This window comes from Oncorhynchus kisutch, linkage group LG17 (assembly GCF_002021735.2).
Source record: "Oncorhynchus kisutch isolate 150728-3 linkage group LG17, Okis_V2, whole genome shotgun sequence".
Taxonomy (NCBI): Eukaryota; Metazoa; Chordata; class Actinopteri; order Salmoniformes; family Salmonidae; genus Oncorhynchus; species Oncorhynchus kisutch.
Window position 1 is genome coordinate 70,327,356 of NC_034190.2, and position 16,693 is coordinate 70,344,048.

Below are 16,693 nucleotides of genomic sequence, written 5' to 3' on the forward strand. Positions count from 1 at the left end.
GGCTGAAAAGCAGACATACTGACTGACTGACTAGCAGACATACTGACTGACTGACTAGCAGACTGATGGACTGACTGCCTAGCAGACTGATGGACTGACTGCCTAGCAGACTGACTACTGACTGCCTAGAAGACTAACTGACTGACTGAACAGCAGACTGACTGACTGACTGACTAGAAGACTGACTGACTGACTGACTAGCAGACTGACTGATTGACTAGCAGACTGACTGACTGACTAGCAGACTGACTGACTGACTGATTGACTAGCAGACTGACTGACTGACTAGCAGACTGACTGACTGAATGACTAGCTGACTGACTGACTGACTGACTAGCTGACTGACTGACTGACTAGAAGACTGACTGACTAGATGACTGACTGACTGACTGACCAGCAGACTGACTGACTGACTGACTAGCTGACTGACTGACTGACTAGCTGACTGACTGACTGACTAGAAGACTGACTGACTGACTAGCAGACTGACTGATTGACTAGCAGACTGACTGACTGACTAGCAGACTGACTGACTGATTGACTAGCAGACTGACTGACTGACTAGCAGACTGACTGAGTAGCTGACTGACTGACTGACTGACCAGCAGACTGACTGACTGACTAGCTGACTGACTGACTGACTGACTAGCTGACTGACTGACTAGAAGACTGACTGACTGACTAGCAGACTGACTGATTGACTAGCAGACTGACTGACTGACTAGCAGACTGACTGACTGATTGACTAGCAGACTGACTGACTGACTAGAAGACTGACTGAGGTCTGCTCTACTTCATCACCTTGGACAGGGCTTAGCTTACAGACCTGGCCACGTAGTGCTGTCGTGCTGCCTGTACTGCCTTCAGCTGCTCTGGAGAGCTATTCAATGCCTCACCACACTGATGGGATGCTAGAACAAGGCTCTATAAGTGTGTGTCTGTGTGTGTCTCTGTGTGCATGCATGCATGCATGTGTGTGTGGGGCTGTGTGTTAGTACAGGGCTCTCCAACCGTGTTCCTGGAGAGCTACCCACCTTCAGGTTTTCGCTCCAACCCCAGTTGTAACTGATTCAGTTTATCAACCAGTTTATTATTAGAATCAGGTGTACTAGATTAGGGTTGGAATGAAAACCTACAGGATGGTAGTTCTCCAGTAACAGGGTTGGAATGAAAACCTACAGGATGGTAGTTCTCCAGTAACAGGGTTGGAATGAAAACCTACAGGATGGTAGTTCTCCAGTAACAGGGTTGGAGTGAAAACCTACAGGATGGTAGTTCTCCAGTAACAGGGTTGGAATGAAAACCTACAGGACGGTAGTTCTCCAGTAACAGGGTTGGAATGAAAACCTACAGGATGGTAGTTCTCCAGTAACAGGGTTGGAGTGAAAACCTACAGGATGGTAGTTCTCCAGTAACAGGGTTGGAATGAAAACCTACAGGACGGTAGTTCTCCAGTAACAGGGTTGGAATGAAAACCTACAGGATGGTAGTTCTCCAGTAACAGGGTTGGAGTGAAAACCTACAGGACGGTAGTTCTCCAGTAACAGGGTTGGAATGAAAACCTACAAGACGGTAGTTCTCCAGTAACAGGGTTGGAGTGTCCTGGTTTAGTATGTGTGCATTCCATACGGACCCCATTAGGAATCTGAGTGATCCCACACAAAGTGGTGGAGAGACTGTGAGTGACAGGTTAGTGGAGGGAGGGAGAGAGGGATGGATGGAGTGAGAGGGTGGAAGGAGAGGAGAGAGGGGGGTGTGTACTTTAGGCAACATTCAGAAGCATGCACTTCAGCTAATGAGATAGCCAAGAGGTCAGCCTCTAACTACACATTGATAATGGCTGTCTCCTGAAACCATGGCAACAACCCCCCCCCCCCCTCCCCAGCAAAATCAATGCAGGGCTTTTTTGTCAGCTTAATGACCTCTCAGGTTGGTCTGTCTAAATGTACCTGCTCCATGAGGTATGCATAAACTAGCACCCTCACTGCCTGCCTCCCTCCCTGCCTGCCTCCCTCCCTGCCTGCCTCCCTCCCTGCCTGCCTCCCTCCCTCCCTCCCTCCCTCCCTCCCTCCCTCCCTCCCTCCCTCCCTCCCTCCCTCCCTCCCTCCCTCCCTCCCTCCCTCCCTCCCTCCCTCCCTCCCTCCCTCCCTCCCTCCCTCCCTCCCTCCCTCCCTCCCTGCCTGCCTCCCTCACTGCCTGCCACCCTCCCTGCCTGCCTCCCTCCCTGCCTGCCACCTTCCCTGCCTGCCTCCCTCCCTGCCTGCCACCCTCCCTGCCTGCCACCCTCCCTGCCTGCCACCCTCCCAGCCTGCCTCCCTCACTGCCTGCCACCCTCTCTGCCTGCCACCCTCCCTGCCTGCCTCCCTCCCTGCCTGCCACCCTCCCTGCCTGCCTCCCTCACTGCCTGCCACCCTCCCTGCCTGCCACCCTCCCTGCCTGCCTCCCTCCCTGCCTCCCTCCCTCCCTCCCTCCCTCCCTCCCTCCCTGCCTCCCTCCCTCCCTGCCTGCCTCCCTCCCTCCCTCCCTGCCTGCCTCCCTCCCTCCCTCCCTCCCTGCCTGCCTGCCTGCCTGCCTCCCTCCCTCCCTCCCTCCCTGCCTGCCTCCCTGCCTGCCTGCCACCCTCCCTGCCTGCCTCCCTCACTGCCTGCCACCCTCCCTGCCTGCCTCCCTCCCTGCCACCCTCCCTGCCTGCCACCCTCCCTGCCTGCCACCCTCCCTGCCTGCCTCCCTCCCTGCCTGCCTCCCTCCCTGCCTGCCACCCTCCCTGCCTGCCTGCCACCATCCCTGCCTGCCTCCCTCACTGCCTGCCACCCTCCCTGCCTGCCACCCTCCCTGCCTGCCTCCCTCACTGCCTGCCACCCTCCCTGCCTGCCACCCTCCCTGCCTGCCTCCCTCCCTGCCACCCTCCCTGCCTGCCTCCCTCACTGCCTGCCTCCCTCCCTCCCTGCCTGCCTGCCTGCCTGCCTGCCTGCCTGCCTGCCTCCCTCCCTCCCTCCCTCCCTCCCTCCCTCCCTCCCTGCCTGCCTGCCTGCCTGCCTCCCTGCCTGCCTGCCTGCCTGCCTGCCTGCCTGCCTGCCTGCCTCCCTCCCTCCCTCCCTCCCTGCCTGCCTCCCTGCCACCCTCCCTGCCTGCCTCCCTCACTGCCTGCCTGCCACCCTCCCTGCCTGCCTCCCTCCCTCCCTGCCTGCCACCCTCCCTGCCTGCCACCCTCCCTGCCTGCCACCCTCCCTGCCTGCCTCCCTCCCTGCCTGCCTCCCTCACTGCCTGCCACCCTCCCTGCCTGCCACCCTCCCTGCCTGCCTCCCTCACTGCCTGCCACCCTCCCTGCCTGCCACCCTCCCTGCCTGCCTCCCTCCCTGCCTGCCTGCCTGCCTGCCTGCCTGCCTGCCTCCCTCCCTGCCTGCCTCCCTCACTGCCTGCCACCCTCCCTGCCTGCCTCCCTCACTGCCTGCCACCCTCCCTGCCTGCCACCCTCCCTGCCTGCCTCCCTCACTGCCTGCCACCCTCCCTGCCTGCCACCCTCCCTGCCTCCCTCCCTGCCTGCCACCCTCCCTCCCTGCCTGCCACCCTCCCTGCCTGCCTCCCTCACTGCCTGCCACCCTCCCTGCCTGCCACCCTCCCTGCCTGCCTCCCTCACTGCCTGCCACCCTCCCTGCCTGCCACCCTCCCTGCCTGCCTCCCTCCCTGCCTGCCTCCCTCCCTGCCTAGCTCCCTCACTGCCTGCCACCCTCCCTGCCTGCCACCCTCCCTGCCTGCCTCCCTCAAATCAAATCAAATTTATTTATATAGCCCTTCGTACATCAGCTGATATCTCAAAGTGCTGTACAGAAACCCAGCCTAAAACCCCAAACAGCAAGCAATGCAGGTGGAGAAGCACGGTGGCTAGGAAAAACTCCCTAGAAAGGCCAATACCTAGGAAGAAACCTAGAGAGGAACCAGGCTATGTGGGGTGGCCAGTCCTCTTCTGGCTGTGCCGGGTGGAGATTATAACAGAACATGGTCAAGATGTTCAATGTTCATAAATGACCAGCATGGTCGAATAATAATAAGGCAGAACAGTTGAAACTAGAGCAGCAGCACAGTCAGGTGGAAGTTGAAACTGGAGCAGCAGCATGGCCAGGTAGACTGGGGACAGCAAGGAGTCATCATGTCAGGTAGTCCTGGGGCATGGTCCTAGGGCTCAGGTCAGTTGAAACTGGAACAGCAGCATGGCCAGGTGGACTGGGGACAGCAAGGAGTCATCATGTCAGGTAGTCCTGGGGCATGGTCCTAGGGCTCAGGTCCTCCGAGAGAGAGAAAGAAAGAGAGAAGGAGAGAATTAGAGAACGCACACTTAGATTCACACAGGACACCGAATAGGACAGGAGAAGTACTCCAGATATAACAAACTGACCCCAGCCCCCCGACACATAAACTACTGCAGCATAAATACTGGAGGCTGAGACAGGAGGGGTCAGGAGACACTGTGGCCCCATCCGAGGACACCCCCGGACAGGGCCAAACAGGAAGGATATAACCCCACCCACTTTGCCAAAGCACAGCCCCCACACCACTAGAGGGATATCTTCAACCACCAACTTACCATCCTGAGACAAGGCTGAGTATAGCCCACAAAGATCTCCGCCACGGCACAACCCAAGGGGGGGGGGGGGGCGCCAACCCAGACAGGATGACCACAACAGTGAATCAACCCACTCAGGTGACGCACCCCCTCCAGGGACAGCATGAGAGAGCCCCAGCAAGCCAGTGACTCAGCCCCTGTAATAGGGTTAGAGGCAGAGAATCCCAGTGGAAAGAGGGGAACCGGCCAGGCAGAGACAGCAAGGGCGGTTCGTTGCTCCAGAGCCTTTCCGTTCACCTTCCCACTCCTGGGCCAGACTACACTCAATCATATGACCCACTGAAGAGATGAGTCTTCTTAAAGGTTGAGACCGAGTTTGCGTCTCTGACATGGGTAGGCAGACCGTTCCATAAAAATGGAGCTCTATAGGAGAAAGCCCTGCCTCCAGCTGTTTGCTTAGAAATTCTAGGGACAATTAGGAGGCCTGCGTCTTGTGACCGTAGCGTACGTATAGGTATGTACGGCAGGACCAAATCAGAGAGATAGGTAGGAGCAAGCCCATGTAATGCTTTGTAGGTTAGCAGTAAAACCTTGAAATCAGCCCTTGCTTTGACAGGAAGCCAGTGTAGAGAGGCTAGCACTGGAGTAATATGATCAAATTTTTTGGTTCTAGTCAGGATTCTAGCAGCCGTATTTAGCACTAACTGAAGTTTATTTAGTGCTTTATCCGGGTAGCCGGAAAATAGAGCATTGCAGTAGTCTAACCTAGAAGTGACAAAAGCATGGATTAATTTTTCTGCATCATTTTTGGACAGAAAGTTTCTGATTTTTGCAATGTTACGTAGATGGAAAAAAGCTGTCCTCGAAATGGTCTTGATATGTTCTTCAAAAGAGAGATCAGGGTCCAGAGTAACGCCGAGGTCCTTCACAGTTTTATTTGAGACGACTGTACAACCATTAAGATTAATTGTCAGATTCAACAGAAGATCTCTTTGTTTCTTGGGACCTAGAACAAGCATCTCTGTTTTGTCCGAGTTTAATAGTAGAAAGTTTGCAGCCATCCACTTCCTTATGTCTGAAACACATGCTTCTAGCGAGGGCAATTTTGGGGCTTCACCATGTTTCATTGAAATGTACAGCTGTGTGTCATCCGCATAGCAGTGAAAGTTTACATTATGTTTTCGAATAACATCCCCAAGAGGTAAAATATATAGTGAAAACAATAGTGGTCCTAAAACGGAACCTTGAGGAACACCGAAATTTACAGTTGATTTGTCAGAGGACAAACCATTCACAGAGACAAACTGATATCTTTCCGACAGATAAGATCTAAACCAGGCCAGAACATGTCCGTGTAGACCAATTTGGGTTTCCAATCTCTCCAAAAGAATGTGGTGATCGATGGTATCAAAAGCAGCACTAAGGTCTAGGAGCACGAGGACAGATGCAGAGCCTCGGTCCGATGCCATTAAAATGTCATTTACCACCTTCACAAGTGCCGTCTCAGTGCTATGATGGGGTCTAAAACCAGACTGAAGCATTTCGTATACATTGTCTGTCTTCAGGAAGGCAGTGAGTTGCTGCGCAACAGCCTTCTCTAAAATTTTTGAGAGGAATGGAAGATTCGATATAGGCCGATAGTTTTTTATATTTTCTGGGTCAAGGTTTGGCTTTTTCAAGAGAGGCTTTATTACTGCCACTTTTAGTGAGTTTGGTACACATCCAGTGGATAGAGAGCCGTTTATTATGTTCAACATAGGAGGGCCAAGCACAGGAAGCAGCTCTTTCAGTAGTTTAGTTGGAATAGGGTCCAGTATGCAGCTTGAAGGTTTAGAGGCCATGATTATTTTCATCATTGTGTCAAGAGATATAGTACTAAAACACTTGAGCGTCTCTCTTGATCCTAGGTCCTGGCAGAGTTGTGCAGACTCAGGACAACTGAGGTTTGGAGGAATACGCAGGTTTAAAGAGGAGTCCGTAATTTGCTTTCTAATAATCATAATCTTTTCCTCAAAGAAGTTCATGAATTTATCACTGCTAAAGTGAAAGTCATCCTCTCTTGGGGAATGCTGCTTTTTAGTTAGCTTTGCGACAGTATTAAAAAGGAATTTCGGATTGTTCTTATTTTCCTCAATTAAGTTAGAAAAATAGGATGATCGAGCAGCAGTAAGGGCTCTACGGTACTGCACGGTACCGTCCTTCCAAGCTAGTCGGAAGACTTCCAGTTTGGTGTGGCGCCATTTCCGTTCCAATTTTCTGGAAGCTTGCTTCAGAGCTCGGGTATTTTCTGTGTACCAGGGAGCTAGTTTCTTATGAGACATTTTTTTTGTTTTTAGGGGTGCAACTGCATCTAGGGTATTGCGCAAGGTTAGATTGAGATCCTCAGTTAGGTGGTTAACTGATTTTTGTCCTCTGGCATCCTTGGGTAGGCAGAGGGAGTCTGGAAGGGCATCAAGGAATCTTTGTGTTGTCTGTGAATTTATAGCACGACTTTTGATGTTCCTTGGTTGGGGTCTAAGCAGATTATTTGTTGCAATTGCCTGCCACCCTCCCTGCCTGCCTGCCACCCTCCCTGCCTGCCTCCCTCCCTGCCTGCCACCCTCCCTGCCTGCCTGCCTCCCTCCCTCCCTCCCTCCCTGCCTGCCTCCCTCCCTGCCTGCCTCCCTCCCTCACTGCCTGCCACCCTCCCTGCCTGCCACCCTCCCTGCCTGCCTCCCTCCCTGCCTGCCACCCTCCCTGCCTGCCTCCCTCCCTGCCTGCCACCCTCCCTGCCTGCCTCCCTCCCTCCCTGCCTGCCACCCTCCCTGCCTGCCTCCCTCCCTCCCTCCCTCCCTGCCTGCCTCCCTCCCTGCCTGCCTCCCTCACTGCCTGCCACCCTCCCTGCCTGCCACCCTCCCTGCCTGCCTCCCTCCCTCCCTCCCTCCCTGCCTGCCTGCCTGCCTGCCTGCCTGCCTGCCACCCTCCCTCCCTCCCTCCCTCCCTCCCTCCCTCCCTCCCTCCCTCCCTCCCTCCCTCCCTCCCTCCCTCCCTCCCTCCCTCCCTCCCTCCCTGCCTGCCTGCCTGCCTGCCTGCCTGCTTGCCTGCCTGCCTCCCTCCCTCCCTCCCTCCCTCCCTCCCTGCCTGCCTCCCTCCCTCCCTCCCTGCCTGCCTGCCTGCCTGCCTCCCTCCCTCCCTCCCTCCCTGCCTGCCTCCCTCACTGCCTGCCACCCTCCCTGCCTGCCACCCTCCCTCCCTCCCTCCCTCCCTCCCTCCCTCCCTCCCTCCCTCCCTCCCTCCCTCCCTCCCTCCCTCCCTCCCTGCCTGCCTGCCTGCCACCCTCCCTCCCTCCCTGCCTGCCTGCCTGCCTGCCTGCCTGCCTGCCTGCCTGCCTGCCTGCCTGCCTCCCTCCCTCCCTCCCTCCCTCCCTCCCTCCCTCCCTCCCTCCCTCCCTCCCTCCCTCCCTGCCTCCCTCCCTCCCTCCCTCCCTCCCTCCCTCCCTCCCTCCCTCCCTCCCTCCCTCCCTCCCTCCCTGCCTGCCTGCCTGCCTCCCTCCCTCCCTCCCTCCCTGCCTGCCTCCCTCACTGCCTGCCACCCTCCCTGCCTGCCACCCTCCCTCCCTCCCTCCCTCCCTCCCTCCCTCCCTCCCTCCCTCCCTCCCTCCCTCCCTCCCTCCCTCCCTCCCTCCCTCCCTCCCTCCCTCCCTCCCTCCCTCCCTCCCTGCCTGCCTGCCTGCCACCCTCCCTCCCTCCCTGCCTGCCTGCCTGCCTGCCTGCCTGCCTGCCTGCCTGCCTCCCTCCCTCCCTCCCTCCCTCCCTCCCTCCCTCCCTGCCTCCCTCCCTCCCTCCCTGCCTGCCTCCCTCCCTCCCTCCCTCCCTCCCTCCCTCCCTCCCTGCCTGCCTGCCTGCCTGCCTGCCTGCCTGCCTGCCTGCCTGCCTGCCTGCCTCCCTCCCTGCCTGCCACCCTCCCTCCCTCCCTCCCTGCCTGCCTGCCTGCCACCCTCCCTGCCTGCCTGCCTCCCTCCCTCCCTCCCTGCCTGCCTGCCTGCCTGCCTGCCACCCTCCCTCCCTCCCTGCCTGCCTGCCTGCCACCCTCCCTGCCTGCCTGCCTGCCTCCCTCCCTGCCTGCCTGCCACCCTCCCTCCCTCCCTGCCTGCCTCCCTCCCTCCCTCCCTCCCTCCCTCCCTCCCTCCCTCCCTCCCTCCCTCCCTCCCTCCCTCCCTCCCTCCCTCCCTCCCTCCCTCCCTCCCTCCCTCCCTGCCTGCCTGCCTGCCTGCCTGCCTGCCTGCCTGCCTGCCTCCCTCCCTCCCTCCCTCCCTCCCTGCCTGCCTGCCACCCTCCCTCCCTCCCTCCCTCCCTCCCTCCCTGCCTGCCTGCCTGCCTGCCTGCCTGCCTGCCTGCCTCCCTCCCTCCCTCCCTCCCTCCCTCCCTCCCTCCCTCCCTCCCTCCCTCCCTGCCTCCCTCCCTCCCTCCCTGCCTGCCTCCCTCCCTCCCTCCCTCCCTCCCTCCCTGCCTGCCTGCCTGCCTGCCTGCCTGCCTGCCTGCCTCCCTCCCTGCCTGCCACCCTCCCTCCCTCCCTCCCTGCCTGCCTGCCTGCCACCCTCCCTGCCTGCCTGCCTCCCTCCCTCCCTGCCTGCCTGCCTGCCTGCCTGCCACCCTCCCTCCCTCCCTCCCTCCCTCCCTGCCTGCCTGCCTGCCACCCTCCCTGCCTGCCTGCCTGCCTCCCTCCCTGCCTGCCTGCCACCCTCCCTCCCTCCCTGCCTGCCTGCCTCCCTCCCTCCCTCCCTCCCTCCCTCCCTCCCTCCCTCCCTCCCTCCCTCCCTCCCTCCCTCCCTCCCTCCCTCCCTCCCTCCCTCCCTCCCTCCCTCCCTCCCTCCCTCCCTCCCTCCCTCCCTCCCTCCCTGCCTGCCTGCCTGCCTGCCTGCCTGCCTGCCTGCCTGCCTGCCTCCCTCCCTCCCTGCCTGCCTGCCTCCCTCCCTCCCTCCCTCCCTCCCTCCCTCCCTCCCTCCCTCCCTCCCTCCCTCCCTCCCTCCCTCCCTCCCTCCCTCCCTCCCTGCCTGCCTGCCACCCTCCCTCCCTCCCTCCCTCCCTGCCTGCCTGCCTGCCTGCCTGCCTGCCTGCCTGCCTGCCTGCCTGCCTCCCTCCCTCCCTCCCTCCCTCCCTCCCTGCCTCCCTCCCTCCCTCCCTGCCTGCCTCCCTCCCTCCCTCCCTCCCTGCCTGCCTGCCTGCCTGCCTCCCTCCCTGCCTGCCTGCCTGCCTGCCTCCCTCCCTGCCTGTCCATTTGAAGTATTTTATTATTTGGTCTAAATAGGAAGGAAGATGCAAACATGAGGATCCACTTTATTATATCCACTGTATATCGACACACCGACAGAGCATTGTGCAAAAAAAACTACCTTCGCAATATAAACTGGAATTACATGGGTCTATTACTGAACTTTTTGTTGAACAAAAATATTTGAATTGGAAGAGGCTGTCGCTGGCAAACATGGTAACCAGCCAGGCCTCTTAGAATAGGCATAGTAAAGCCGGGACACTTAAATTAGTATATGTTACGTTTGGTATGGTTACTTAAGATATGGGTGGGTGTATAATGCGAACATCTAGCAATCCAAAGGTTGCAAGTTCAAATCTCAACACTGACAACTTTACATTTTTGCATTTGAGCTAATTAGTAACTTTTCAACTTACAACTTTTTAGCTACTTTGCAATTACTTGTTAACTAACCTTTCCCCTAACCCTAACCTAACTGTTAAACTAACCTAACTCTAGCCAGCTAGCTAATGTTAGCCACCGAGTCACCTAGCTAGAATTTGAAACATATCATACGTTTTGTAAATTCGTAACATATAAAAATAATTGTAACGCGTAACATATCATACGAAATGGGGGATGGACATCCACAAATTAATATATTCAACACAAAACGTAACATATCATACGAAATGGAGTGTCTCTGATTTTATAAACAGAATAATACAAAATGCTCTGAGACCAGGTTGTGGTTACAGACCCAACATTACATAGTATGCCTTCCTTATGCCTTCCTAATAATACACAAAGTAATCAAAACAAGGAAATGCATCACTCTAACATTGCCTGAAATTATGAATAAGATACTAATGACTTATTTAAGCAATATAACAATGGAGCTGTACAAACTCTGGTATAGGGGAATGATGAGCAGACAAGAGGCAAGCCGTAATTTCGATTAAAACTTGAGCGAGCTGAGATGGACGTAGCCTATATGCCTATTTGTTCAGCACTTTTAAAATGGACAACGACAAATTTTAGAACATGGGCTGTTCTTACAGTTTTCTCCCTGTACACCAAGTCATAACAGTAGGCTAAGTTCTGAGGGGAAGAGGGACCAAATTCCCAGGGTGAGACACATAGGCTACTAACAGCTTACTATACAACATACACTTATGGCCTAAACTCACCAAAGGCAAGCGTGCGAGGCATGATTGTGATTTATTTTAGAAGGCATTGTTTTGAATCCTAATGATCCAACCGAAGCTGGGCGGGATGTCTGCTATGACGCCTCGCTCAATTAGAACGTGCCTCTGTTTTTGCATTTTATCGCTACCGCTGTAGTCACATAAAACAAAGCAAAAATCATTATTCACTTTTTTTAAAGCTCATTTTAATTGGAAGAGGTAGCTAAGAGTTGAGGCTTTAACGTACATGCTAAATCAGACCAATTCATCCACTTCCGGATACACAACATTGCTATCAGCCAAGATAATTGGAGATATATGGACTATTCTGCTGGCATACGGCATACGTTCCTTCTGTCCCGTCCTTTCCACCTGCCTTGCTCTGCTTGCTCCGCCCACTCGCTTCTGGGGAGTTTTTTGCTTTAGTGTTACTTTCAACTACAGTATACATATGCATTCATCTTTTCTGGCCCATTGCCAGATTGTGTTGCATGCTACCACCATTAGAAGGTCTAGGAGTCAGGCAATCTGAAAAGTGTTGATTGATACACTGAGCTACTACTGTTAGATATATAAGTACCATTACAACCAGTCATTAACCCTCTCCTCTCCTCTCCTCCCGCCCCTCTCCTCTCCTCCCCATCCTCCACTCCTCCCCATCCCCCTCTCCACTCCTCCCTGCCCCCCTCTCCTCCCCGCCCCATCTCCTCTCCTCCCCATCCTCCTCTCCTCCCCGCCCCCTCTCCTCTCCTCCCCGCCCCCCTCTCCTCTCCTCCCCATCCCCCTCTCCTCTCCTCCCCATCCTCCTCTCCACTCCTCCCTGCCCCCCTCTCCTCCCCACCCCCCTCTCCTCCCCGCCCCCCTCTCCTCCCCGCCCCCTCTCCTCTCCTCCCCATCCCCCTCTCCTCTCCTCCCCATCCTCCTCTCATCTCTTCTCCCCATCCTCCTCTCCACTCCTCCCCATCCCCCTCTCCACTCCTGCCCCGCCCCACCCTCCTCTCCTCCCCATCCTCCTCTCCTCTCCTCCCGGCCCCCTCTCCTCTCCTCCCAATCCCCCTCTCCTCTCTTCCACGTCCCCCTCTCCTCTCCTCTCCTCCTCTCCTCCCCATCCTCCTCTCCTCCCCATCCCCCTCTCCTATCCTCCCCCGTCCTCATCTCCTCCCCGTCCCCCCTCTCCTCTCCTCTCCATCCTCCTCTCCTATCCTCCCCGTCCTCCTCTCCTCCCCGTCCCCCCTCTCCTCTCCTCCCCGTCCCCCTCTCCTCTCCTCCCATTCCCTCTCAACTCTCCTCCCTGTCCCCCTCTCCTCTCCTCTCCTCCCCATCCCCCCCTCCTCTCCTCCCCATCCCCCTCTCCTCTTCATCCTCCTCTCCTATCCTCCCGTCCTCCTCTCCTCCCCATCCCCCTCTCCTCTCCTCTCCATCCTCCTCTCCTATCCTCCCCGTCCTCCTCTCCTCCCCGTCCCCCCTCTCCTCTCCTCTCCATCCTCCTCTCCTATCCTCCCCGTCCTCCTCTCCTCCCCGTCCTCCTCTCCTCCCCGTCCCCCCTCTCCTTTCCTCCCCATCCCCCCTCTCCTTTCCTCCCTGTCCCTCTCTCCTCTCCTCCCCATCCCCCTCAACACTCCTCCCCGTCCCCCTCTCCTCTCCTCCCCGTTCCCTCTCAACTCTCCTCCCCGTCCCCCTCTCCTCTCCTCCCCGCCCCCCTCTCCTCCCCACCCCCCTCTCCTCCCCGCCCCCCTCTCCTCCCCGCCCCCTCTCCTCTCCTCCCCATCCCCCTCTCCTCTCCTCCCCATCCTCCTCTCCTCTCTTCTCCCCATCCTCCTCTCCACTCCTCCCCATCCCCCTCTCCACTCCTGCCCGCCCCACCCTCCTCTCCTCCCCATCCTCCTCTCCTCTCCTCCCGGCCCCCTCTCCTCTCCTCCCAATCCCCCTCTCCTCTCTTCCACGTCCCCCTCTCCTCTCCTCTCCTCCTCTCCTCCCCATTCTCCTCTCCTCCCCATCCCCCTCTCCTATCCTCCCCGTCCTCCTCTCCTCCCCGTCCCCCCTCTCCTCTCCTCTCCATCCTCCTCTCCTATCCTCCCCGTCCTCCTCTCCTCCCCGTCCCCGTCCCCCCTCTCCTCTCCTCCCCGTCCCCCTCTCCTCTCCTCCCGTTCCCTCTCAACTCTCCTCCCTGTCCCCCTCTCCTCTCCTCTCCTCCCCATCCCCCCCTCCTCTCCTCCCCATCCCCCTCTCCTCTTCATCCTCCTCTCCTATCCTCCCGTCCTCCTCTCCTCCCCATCCCCCTCTCCTCTCCTCTCCATCCTCCTCTCCTATCCTCCCCGTCCTCCTCTCCTCCCCGTCCTCCTCCCCGTCCCCCCTCTCCTTTCCTCCCCATCCCCCCTCTCCTTTCCTCCCTGTCCCTCTCTCCTCTCCTCCCCATCCCCCTCAACACTCCTCCCCGTCCCCCTCTCCTCTCCTCCCCGTTCCCTCTCAACTCTCCTCCCCGTCCCCCCTCTCCTCTCCTCTCCATCCTCCTCTCCTATCCTCCCCGTCCTCCTCTCCTCCCCGTCCTCCTCTCCTCCCCGTCCCCCCTCTCCTTTCCTCCCCATCCCCCCTCTCCTTTCCTCCCTGTCCCTCTCTCCTCTCCTCCCCATCCCCCTCAACACTCCTCCCCGTCCCCCTCTCCTCTCCTCCCCGTTCCCTCTCAACTCTCCTCCCCGTCCCCCTCTCCTCTCCTCCCCGCCCCCCTCTCCTGTCCCCATCCCGCTGTCCTCTTCTCTGTCTGTGTATACAGGTGTTCTCAGAAGGACCGTTGTGAGCGTGCAGATGAGCCGTACCGTTTCACTGTTGCTCTCTCTCAGTGTGTGAAGGCCACGGTGTACCCAGACAGCATTGCAGTGTCAGAGCCCAGCGTGCCAGTGAGTTAACGCAGACACACACAAACACACACACACACACACACACACACACACACTCCCCCACTCAACCACACCACACTAGCCCTACACACCGTCAACATCCAGCTGGTAGCTATGGTATCATCTGAAACCAGGTTTTTACAGACCTGGAGCTCTCTCTCAATCTATTCCAGAGTAATAGTGTATTGTAGATGAACACATATGCATAAACATCATCCTCTGTGTCTGATAAGTGCACTGTGTGGGTGTATGTGTGTGCATATGCTTCCCCTGTGCCCAACATTTTGTTTTGTGTGCCAAGATGTGTGTGTGGGCGTGAATGTATAGTGTACTGAGTAGTACAGTAAGTCAACATGGGCAGACTGAAACAGACAAGCAGGCCCTCTGTAAGAGCTGCTATTGTCTTCTTTTTTATTCAGCTCAGTAATGCATGCAGCCACGCACACACACTTTCACACACACACAATAACACTCTTACGTTGTGCTCTACTTGGAACGGCAGCACATGGGAATACAGACACCAGTCCCTCCTGACAAAGGTCTCTAAACCGTCTTTGGTAGTGTTGTCACTATACCAGTAGCACGATACTAGGACGAAAGGAGGCAAAGAAACAAAATATGAAGCAGACTTAATTTTTGCAAGATATATCACACAATAATTTACATACAGTATGTTTTATAGGACCATAGAGTTTAGCCTGCTTCATTTTTTATTTTCTGCCAAGGACAATCTGGAATCGTGACAACACTAGCCAATGGGCTTTTCAATGTCTACTCTACATTTCATTTGTCATATTCCCAGCAGCACAACAAAGAACCCTGCATTTTGTTCCCGCGTCAATATTGTCCATGTTGTGTACTGATGTACACCGTTCAGGCATTACTATCACTGTAACAGGTGAGCCATCATAGTTATACCTCTAACAGGGGTGACCATGGCCCTAGTTCTACCTCTAACAGGGGTGACCATGGCCCTAGTTCTACCTCTAACCGGGGTGACCATGGCCCTAGTTCTACCTCTAACCGGGGTGACCATGGCCCTAGTTCTACCTTTAACCAGGGTGACCATGGCCCTAGTTCTACCTCTAACCCGGATAACCATGGCCCTAGTTCTACCTCTTACAGGGGTGACCATGGCCCTAGTTCTACCTCTAACCGGGGTGACCATGGCCCTAGTTCTACCTCTAACCGGGGTGACCATGGCCCTAGTTCTACCTCTAACAGGGGGGACCATGGCCCTAGTTCTACCTTTAACCGGGGTGCCCATGGCCCTAGTTCTACCTCTAACCGGGGTGACCATGGCCCTAGTTCTACCTCTAACCGGGGTGACCATGGCCCTAGTTCTACCTCTAACCGGGGTGACCATGGCCCTAGTTCTACCTCTAACCGGGGTGACCATGGCCCTAGTTCTACCTCTAACCGGGGTGACCATGGCCCTAGTTCTACCTCTAACCGGGGTGACCATGGCCCTGTATATGTATTTATTAGGTATCCCCATTGCCAAGGCAGCAGCTACTCTTCCTGGGGTCCAAACACATTAAAACACTTACATTACATATAAAACAAAAGATACAACAGTACATCATATAACATTATTACACCACTGCATATAGTATCTATAATACAAAATGTATGATACCACCATACAACAGTACATCATATAACATTATTACACCACTACATACAGTATCTATAATACAAAATGTATGATACCACCATACAACAGTACATCATATAACATTATTACACCACTGCATACAGTATCTATAATACAAAATGTATGATACCACCATACAACAGTACATCATATAACATTATTACACCACTGCATACAGTATCTATAATACAAAATGTATGATACCACCATACAACAGTACATCATATAACATTATTACACCACTGCATACAGTATCTATAATACAAAATGTATGATACCACCATACAACAGTACATCATATAACATTATTACACCACTGCATACAGTATCTATAATACAAAATGTATGATACCACCATACAACAGTACATCATATAACATTATTACACCACTGCATACAGTATCTATAATACAAAATGTATGATACCACCATACAACAGTACATCATATAACATTATTACACCACTGCATACAGTATCTATAATACAAAATGTATGATACCACCATACAACAGTACATCATATAACATTATTACACCACTGCATACAGTATCTATAATACAAAATGTATGATACCACCATACAACAGTACATCATATAACATTATTACACCACTGCATACAGTATCTATAATACAAAATGTATGATACCACCATACAACAGTACATCATATAACATTACTACACCACTGCATACAGTATCTATAATACAAAATGTATGATACCACCATACAACAGTACATCATATAACATTACTACACCACTGCATACAGTATCTATAATACAAAATGTATGATACCACCATACAACAGTACATCATATAACATTATTACACCACTGCATACAGTATCTATAATACAAAATGTATGATACCACCATACAACAGTACATCATATAACATTATTACACCACTGCATACAGTATCTATAATACAAAATGTATGATACCACCATACAACAGTACATCATATAACATTATTACACCACTGCATACAGTATCTATAATACAAAATGTATGATACCACCATACAACAGTACATCATATAACATTATTACACCACTGCATACAGTATCTATAATACAAAATGTATGATACCACCATACAACAGTACATCATATAACATTATTACACCACTGCATACAGTATCTATAATACAAAATGTATGATA

The 16,693-nt window shown here is 54.8% G+C and overlaps 1 protein-coding gene across 1 annotated transcript in view; it reads left to right on the forward strand.

Moving 5' to 3' along the window:
* LOC109907047 (plexin-A2-like) overlaps nucleotides 1-16,693 on the forward strand; it is a 414,465-nt gene that overhangs the window by 252,600 nt on the left and 145,172 nt on the right. Inside the window, 1 exon segment of the mRNA XM_031793327.1 lies at nucleotides 13,748-13,871. Coding sequence (XP_031649187.1) covers nucleotides 13,748-13,871 — 124 coding nt within the window.